Raw genomic sequence first — 9,465 nt, 5'->3', positions numbered from 1 at the left:
TTGTGTAAAGCACTTTGAATTGCCCTGTTGCTGAAATGTGCTATACAAATAAAGCTGCCTTGCCTTGCCTTGCCTTTCCTTGATTCCTGGCTCCTCCTGTCCACATGTCAAATTGTCCTTGGGCAAGATAGTGAACCCCAAGTGTGGGTGAATGAAAAGCAACTACAATGTACAGTGGATATGAGTGCAGTTAAATGTTAAAAAGATGTTATTGAAAGCAGCAGGTATTCTGCACTCCCATGTGTAAATATAAACACTCAAATGCACTGCATTGCATTCAGGTGTTCAAGTTCATGTTTGCTTGTGGATATTTTTTTCCCTCTCATCTCCTTTTCCCTTTTTGCTTGTTCATCACAATTACCGGCAGATGAAATAAGATCAAGTTCAAGTTAGCTGAACTGTCTTAATTATAAAAACTGATGGACCTAAAGATCATGTAACAAAATGAATTTCCCCATAGCCAAATTTGTGCCTAGAATGAAATATTTATGTTGGCTTTATTACTATCAACACAGAAAGTTTGACCTGACAGACTCTTTTATACTTCAGTATGTCCTGTTCAACAACATTGGCTCATGTTGGTGTAACTTCAGGCTACACTCAAACATGCCCCCTCTAATTGAATTAGTTTAGCCCTTGGAAAAGTCGACCTGTGGGAGACTTAATCTTTGAGAAAAGCAAACACACAAAATAGGCGGAAAGAAGAGAGAAACTGATATTGCATTGCAGGAAAGCAGCACATGAATTACCCTTTTATGGATAATGAGAAATTCTGGCTATTATACTGTAGGTAATCCAATGCACAGAAAAGTAATTGCACCACTTGATCAGGCCAGACTGAGAGAGATGGTCATGCAAGAACAAGCAAGAACAAAAGAGCCAAGTAGCTAGATCTGGCTGAGTAGGAGGCTAACGAGGAGAAGAACGACTATACTAAAGAAAACAAGTCGAGAAAAAATCTAAAGAAGAGATAGGTAACAGGAAGGAGTAAATGGTGACTTTTAAAATAGGGCCTAGCGTTGTATACAGTAGGGCAGGGTGGCTTCTGTGTAAAATAGGATGAGTTAACAGTAATCTATTCCTCATTATGCTGGTGTTACTCAATCAATCTTCCCAGGGGTAGAATCAAGATGTTGCTCTGCCAATAACTTTGAATCAGCTGATGTTTAGTTATTCATGTTGTATCCAGTTATTGGAGATCCAGAGCCTAAAGACACCTGACAGCATTGTTTGCATGTTTACATTTTACTGTCACACTGTAAAATCTAACAAGTTGATATTATTTATTTTAATCAAGGAAACCGATTTTTTGTTTGTATTTACTTAATTTTGTTAAGTTGTTGTATCTAAAAAATGGCAAGTGAAATTAACTTGTTCTTTGTAAGTGGCTCAAGGTCCACTTCCAGCAGCAAAGGCAGAAGTAGTATGATGTTGATGTACCAATGCAAAAAGTTGAGGTGGATGATGCACAACCACCATCATGCTGTGGTTTGCATCCACGGTCAACGTTGATTTTTCTGAAAACCGGTTAGCGGCATCAATACTAGCCTACTGGAAACACTTTTTGAACCAGACACACAACGTTCAGCAGCTTGGGTCTGAATCTAGACCATCCACAATTATTTCCATACTAGGAACTAAGATGTCGCTGTGTCATGAATTGCAACCTGCTTGGGCCACATAGGCAGCTCCCTTACCTGGAAAATCAGAGGCCATCTTAACAAACCTAAATAATCAGAACTACTTTGCTAAGTGTAGGCAACAGTTGAATATTGTCAATTTAATTGTCTTTTTATTTGAAAATATCATACCACGGTTAAAAAAAAAGTGTTTCCAAACAGATTTCAGAGGTTATTTCAGATGCATACAGAACCAACGACATGTGCATGACTTACTCCACCAGTAATGTTTTAACATCCTGTGCTGCTAACCCTAACTCCTCATGGCGTGATAACAACTTTTTAAACATAACTTTTAACCTGTTCCCAATTAGGTGAATGCTTGATTCCTCCTGACCTCACTGCTAATAGCCATGCTGTGTTAGACGCTGCGGTTAGCAGCAGGGAAGAATGAAACAGAACAAGTGGTGCAGATGTAACACAGTTCCATAGATCATCTATGCCTTAGAACGTGTTGAGTGGGATATATGTAAGAACAACATTTAGAGTGACAGGGGCATTAATTAAAAGAAAATTTGTAAAAGTGTTTATGACCAGCTTCATCTCTGGATCCCACTTGATAAAGTACAATCATTTGACGCAGGTGTATGTAATGGACAATATCCTGTGATAGACATGACTTCTGGCGGCCATCCAGACTTCTTTACACCACATTTTCATCTGCAACTGATTAGATATGATATGTAACTGATCTCAGATGCAACTCATATTACAAAGGACTTCACTTTAGTTGCAGACAAGGTGTCACGTGATATGATTTCATCACTAGTGCTTCTTTTTTTATCCAGACATTCTTCTCTTCTCCCCTGTAGAAATAAAGGTTTTTATCTTGCCTCACGCTCAAAGTCAGGCACAAAGAAATTGAAATAGGACTTCAAACGTGTTTTGATAGCACCAGGTGATTACACATGGTAGCATGAGCTAATGTATGTTCCTGCTACTGAGAGCAAGAGGAGTGTTGGTGGGTTTCTGTGTTTATCTGTGTGCAAGTGTGTGTTCCTGTCTCCACTAGTGTGTGCACTAGCCTTACGTGTGAGCATGCATATGGATGTGCTTCCGTTCTGTAGCTGCTTGTTGTTCTTGGCTGAGCAATCCCAGATGAGAAAAGCAGATACATTTAAGGAAGTTGAGAAAAAGTCTTAGATTGAGCCTGCAAAAGCAACAAACAGGGCAATGCTTCTTTTGTCAGTATGGCAGCTGAAACACATTTGAGGTTTCACTGCTTTTCATTTTAAGCTTAGAAAATAGGTACATTAAAAGAGACAGACAAATGCACAGTCCATACCCACAAATACCAGAAAGGTAAAGTGTGTTGTTATCACTGTAATCACTTATCTAAATTGCAGTTATTGATTACAGTTATCTTTACATGAAAAAGACACAGTAATCACCAGCACAGGCTCTGCCCAAGAGATACAACCTTCTTCTTGACTATCCACACAAACAAACCTGCAAACACACTTCTGATATCCAATATGTTTCAGTAGACCCAATTCATTTCTATATGACTTGTCTCTTTCCTATCAAGGTAAACAGAGTCGTGGTAACATGAGTGCACCAGACATCCCATGACTCTCCATTAGGACTACACTGTTCACTTTGTCTGCAACTCATGAGTATGTTTCACATTAGGAGGATTACACAAGGCTCATTTCTAATGTCCAACATCCTATAGTGAAAGCAAGGGGGCTTGGCCTGTTATGAAAAAAAGGAAACTGTTAAGTCAAATCAGTGAGTGGTGAGAGGAAATGAAAAGTTTTCGTGAAAATAAATTTTGTTGCCAAAAGATTTGTTGTTTACTTTAAATACTGATAAATTACTTGACACTAAAATGACACTAAAAGTTAGTCTAGTAATATCAAATTCAAAATGAATACAGTTCTCATTTGAAATATGTTCTTGTTGTTATTTACATTGCCAATTAACCAAAATTGTCTTAGGGAATAGATCTTATTTTCTTCCATGTATGAACTGTATCTCCAAAACAAATATTAAGTCTGCTCAATACTCAAGGCCAAGCTGTGCCATCAAACCACACCAGCATTGGCAAAAGTGTTTATAGCTGTTGCAAACGCATTTCAATCATAGCATTGCAGTGATTTGTATACACAAGAAGTGACAGAAATAGATGTGTAAAGAATGAGAAAGGAGCTTGAAACAGCCACTGTCATTTCTTAGTGGCGTTTTATTGATACATGCAGAGGATACTCACAATGATGAATGCCGGAGTGCAGTGCTAATTTTCACAATTAGCCAGAACGTGTTTAGCTCAAAACCCATAAATAAGCAAATATAGAATTTTCTAGAGACATGAGGTAGACTGACTTCTCAAGAAGCAGCAGATAAGCTGAGGGATGGATGGGCAGGGGGGGTAATATGTGGAAGAGTTGTTCAGAACCAGGGAAGAGTCAGATTAAAGAGGGGGTGTGGGGTAGTATTGATGCTTGGGGGGCTGCCCTCTCTGTCTTTTGGCTGGGAGGTCTCTTTACATCAGCTCTGAGATAGGCTTTGACTGAATGACAGCTCTGAAACCCACATCAGAAAGAGGATTAGCCAATGGGCTGGGGTGCCTCAGAGCAATGGGGTCAAACTAACCAAATCCTCCTACTTTCTCTTTTCATACTTTCTCAACTCCCTAATGTTCTCCCCCCCCTTGAGCCCAGCAATGATTTACCCCCAACTTGTCCACCCTTTCACCGCTGCAACTCTTCATTCACTTGACCCTTCTTACTCTCTCCCATAATTTACTCTGTCACCTTGACCTCAAGCCCTTAGTCATTTCAAACTAACCCCCATGCATGGATAGAGCGAAGATGTCAGTTCTCCTCTTTCTCAATTTGCCCCAGCTCAGGTGAAGGCTAGTGGCTTGACAGTGGGAGGTCAATCAACCCCCTCAACCAAGACCTTCATCACTCTATCCAACCCAATGGAAACATGTTCCAAGAAAAAGAACCTTACTGTGTGATCAACAAAAGCATTCAGCAGTTGCACCAAGGCGATCAAACAGAGCACTTCACAAAGGTTCTGTCAAAGGCTGTGTTTGTTGTCAGACAAATTTCTCTTGAGTGAACCTTGGTTAACCTGTTGGATGCTTCTTTCTCTTAGAATTATTTGTTTGTTGAAGAATGCCACATTAGTACTATGCACCAGAACCTGTTTGCACAATACTTGGTTTAAGTTGTGCCATGACATGCAAAGACACAACTCACAAACTGCTTCCCTTGCATCAGTATCATACGTTAGCTATAAAGGCTAATGTCTGTGCAATAATCAGTAACCAAGAGTAACTCAAAATATTGGAAGAAAAGTGCAATCTGCCCCTTTAGAATGTTTTTTCTCAATTGTTTGTTTTCATTTTGTCATTTTCCTTTTTAGAATTGCTGTTTTAAGGTTTTGTCTAAACAGATTTGAGGTTAAATGCTACTTTTTTTAAAGATAACAAATATATTTGTGTTGCTGTTGTTGCACCTTTTCTTCATTTCCATGAATTAAAGACTTTGATGGCTGGAACACACATACTTGCTATAAAACGTTACCAGACAAGATTCCCTACACTCTCACAATAGAAAATAGTCGGCCAGTGCCACTGACCACTGCCACTGGAATGCAACCACAGCTAGTAAAATACACCACAGCAGTGAAACTACCTACAGTACATCAATAATCACTGAAGTGTGCCAAAACCTCCAAATAAATGCATCCCTACTGCATACAGCCTTCCACGGACACGGCCATTCAAACAGAAAGTTGTGTCTGACTCTTTATGTAACTTAGGTATCATCACTCCATCTTGCCTCACATGCATACTCACCTTTTCGGCTCTTATTAAGCAGTTTCCTTCTCATGAGAACCACGCTGACAGCACAATAGTGAGATGGCACAACACACAGCAGTGTCAAGTATAGCACAATCTTTATTGAGTCAGCACATTCCATGAAAGCAAAGCACTAAACTCTCTCCACAGTGTGCAGATAATACCTTTAACAAGCCAACTTGCCCTTGCTTCATGGAACACGGGAAAAAACAAATGTGGGCAACAACTGACCTCTGACTTAGGAAACAAATGTTTGGCAGTAGATTTGAAACTGCAGAAGCAGTGGTGGCTTGATAGTGATCCTTGGGGTATTGAAAAGGATATCTGGTATTACAAGAACAAATTTTTGCGGATAGTTTCCACAGATAAATAAACACCTTCTAACTGCCGTGTCCAACAAAACCTAGATATATCACACTAAAGCAAGAAGCTAAATGGTAATCACTCCACAATACTAAATTTCTAAAAGAAAATACTTTGGGTAAAAACAATTTCAAATCAAAGCATGTCCAATTAATTCTATGGCTTTTCCTCCTTTGGTAGGGAAAAGGTTAGTCCTTCTCAAACCTTGACAAAGACCAAACTTTTACTTGATATGTTATTTAGAATTTACTCAGCTCATAAATATAACGGGAGGACAAATGTAGATCTTTGTGCACTCATAAAAAAGTATTCACCTACCAGGTCACTTACCTGTCTGTATATCGCCGGGTAGGTTCATTCAACCTTAGACCGTGTGGTGCATGGGTGAAGGGTGGTTGACGCAACAGGCGGTAGCGTAATGGTTGGCAATGCCTACAAAGTATGCAGTCTGGCTTGGATGCCAAGAGTGTGGCATCAATCTCTAGGTGTTGTTCCATAGTAAAAAACTGTACCCCATACACCTCTTCCTCTATGTCCAGCTTTAAAGTCAGTGGGGTGTCACAGAATACATTACTGGGGCCCAATGAAATGTTGTTCCCACTGACAGTCAGTAGCAAGATGTTATGGATAGCTGGCAATGCTGTTTCCTCTGGGCTGAAGAAAGTGACCCACACAGTCAGGGAGTCTGGTATCAGCGGGTAGGGGAACTCTAGCTGAAGCATGCAGCCCTGGAGAGGGCATTCTGACAAGCCAACAACACCTTGCTCGATCCCTGCATTAGGGCTCCAGGTGCGCACACTTGGCTCACAAGCCTGCTCCACATCTGGAGGGCCTGTGGATACAAGACAGACACAACAGAACCACATTAAACATAAATCAGACACAATAAGCAAAAGTCACCTGGCCATTATCTACGTTAAGATAATGAATGATTAAGTAGTGATGAATACAAATTTAAGGCTACAGGTCGTTAAATTTCTCAAAGGACACAGTAAAATGGGTTAACCTAATAGCATTTTGACAATGACAAGTGCTGACAAATCAAGAATTTGCATCAGTGATCTTTTTAGTTTATCTACACATCTTGCAACATCAAGGTTGTGGTGAAACTGAGAGTTCATTGTGAGTCCATCTGCAGAGGAAAGGCAGAGCTAAGGTGTGTACCTTCTGAGAGGGGCCTGTGCAGGGTTCTCACTTCAGCACAGTCATTACAACCTCTAACAGTCACACTCCAGCCATATTTGGAGTCCACACACAGCTAACTCAAATTATCCCAAGTGACGTACACTAACATTCATCAAGCACTTTTAGAAGCCAGCAAGCAGCAGACACTATGTTCTCCCTCGATTTCCTTTTGTGCATTTCCAAGCTGGCAACCAACGAAGCCATTTGCTAACCTCATTTCTGGGCACTGTGCAAAATTCCAGTGTTTAATCAAGTGAAGACTGAATATGGTTTCCAAGCCACATTATCTCAACACATTTATTATTGTACTGTAAGTGTGTGTGTGGCCAGAGTGGAGGTGAATTGAAAGAAACAGAGAGAAGAGAGGGAGGGAGAAAACAGGGGAGGCTGGGAGAGAATGAACTAAGATACTCCAAGAGCATGGCTTTGCTCGGCTTATGTAGTCCTGGCTTTGTGGGTAAATTTTCATTGAGTTTGCAAGGAAAGGAGCTGTAGCCACTGAAAATATTTTGTAATGTCAGCTGTTATGATGGGCCCTACTCCTGCTCTGGCGCTGTTGCTAATGTGGTTGGAGATTTAAGAGGAGACAGAATAGGAGTGCCATCCACTGCGTAACCTGAGGCAATGTAAACTGTATTTCAAAGATGTTTCTAGGATTGGCAGAGCAATCTGTGCAAGCAAAGGGTTTGAAATATAACATGAAAACCGTAATAATTTATATTTAATTATCTGATTAATAGCAGACAGAGCAGCTACCTTCAACAATTCATCAAAATTCAGAAAAAAATATGAATGCTATTTTTTTTAACAAATTCTTAACCCTGTAAGATTATTCAGCTGCTTACTGCTATATAGACTGCCCAGCTCTAATGTGTTTGACCTTTAATTCCCTTAGTGCAGGGAGAGGGGCCCCCATTCTGGGAAACATTTGATGAAATATATTGGGCTTCAATGCAGAGTAATTGGTAAAAGGTTTAACGTCTTCATAAGTCTTATTATATCATTGTTTAAAATAGTGCCTTTTCCTCTGCTCATTTTTGTTGTTGGGGAAGTTCACACATGAGATGCTCAGTCAGAGTTCAGACCAAAAACATTCCTGTGTTTAAAAGAATGCAAGGGTCTGCGTTGGTGGGGGTCATGTTGTCTCAGATACCAATGAAAAGAGGAAATACGATTGTGGAAGTCCACATGGGTTTAAAGGCTTATCAGACAACAAAACACTGCAAATCGGTTTAAAATACTATGAGACAGGATCTTGTAACTGGAAATAATAACAGCGACAAAAAATTATTTTTCAGTGGGATGATAGCCGGGTAAACAGTAGAAACATATTGTTCACATTACAAAGTACTCTAATAGGACATAGGGCCCTATTTTAACAATCTAAAAACACGGCATGAAGCAACACTTCTTTCACCATTAACATACTACTAACTGAATTGACAGTTACATATTCTGATACTAGTGTAATTTTTTTTGCCACATTTTTTATTCCCAATAAAACATACTTTTTATTAAGTCATCTGATAATTGGGTAATATCAGACAACTGTGTATTCCATAACTAGCAACCATGCTAGCCATTGAAGCTTAATGTTTTTCATGCACAGGTAAGAAAAAATACTGATACTGTGCTGTTCTGAAGCAAGAAAAAAAATTACTAGTAGGCAAAATACTCCAGGATAGATACTGGTGCCTGCCCGCCATTCAGCCATAATCCTTGTGCTCTAGAAAATCTTACTGATCCACAAAAACTCCAGAGAGCTGGATGAATAAACAGACAGGGATATGTCCAGGCATGCACGCTTTATGCTTTCTAAGAAGTGTCTGGCTTTGGCTCTCACTATCGATGACCCACTGTCACACACTATTACACTTCCTCACTCCGAAGGCAGACAACAACCCCCTCCAACCCTTTTTCCCCTGACTGACACACACACACAAACACACACACACACACACACACACACACACACACACACACACACACACACACTTCACAGACACACTTTATGAAGGCAACTGACACTCTACAGCTTGGGAATCAATGTCACATCACATTGCATTCAGGGTACTTCAGAGGTTAATCCTTCATAGCTGTTTGCAGCTGTTTTTTGATTTGTTTTGTTTTTTACACATGGAGCAGTTGACACAGGTGCTACTTTGGGGTACACATCAATACAGATCATTTTGACTGATAGAACAAAATCTAAAAAGGAGCTAACATACAGTACCATGACAATGACCATGAAAGGAGCAAGGAAATGTAATTGAGTAGAAAGGGAATGACCAGAATAGGGCTGTGAATGTTTTGGCAAGAGTCCATTATTGGGGTCCCTCCAACAACGCTAATTAAAGTTGTATAAAACAGAAAATCACAAATAGAAAAACTATATGAGAATCTAAGACATGACATAGCGTATGT

At 39.9% G+C, this 9,465-nt stretch overlaps 1 protein-coding gene across 2 annotated transcripts in view; it reads right to left on the bottom strand.

Moving 5' to 3' along the window:
• The window catches only part of pappaa (pregnancy-associated plasma protein A, pappalysin 1a), an 82,146-nt gene that overhangs the window by 52,320 nt on the left and 20,361 nt on the right, over nucleotides 1–9,465 (bottom strand). For both annotated transcript variants that reach the window (XM_034895618.1, XM_034895619.1), the window contains exon 7: nucleotides 6,187–6,688. In XM_034895618.1, the coding sequence (XP_034751509.1) occupies nucleotides 6,187–6,688 (502 nt within the window). The remainder of the gene's footprint in view (nucleotides 1–6,186; nucleotides 6,689–9,465) is intronic.

Source organism: Etheostoma cragini, chromosome 16 (genome assembly GCF_013103735.1).
Source record: "Etheostoma cragini isolate CJK2018 chromosome 16, CSU_Ecrag_1.0, whole genome shotgun sequence".
Lineage (NCBI taxonomy): Eukaryota > Metazoa > Chordata > Actinopteri > Perciformes > Percidae > Etheostoma > Etheostoma cragini.
This window is presented reverse-complemented; position numbering and strand designations above follow the sequence as displayed.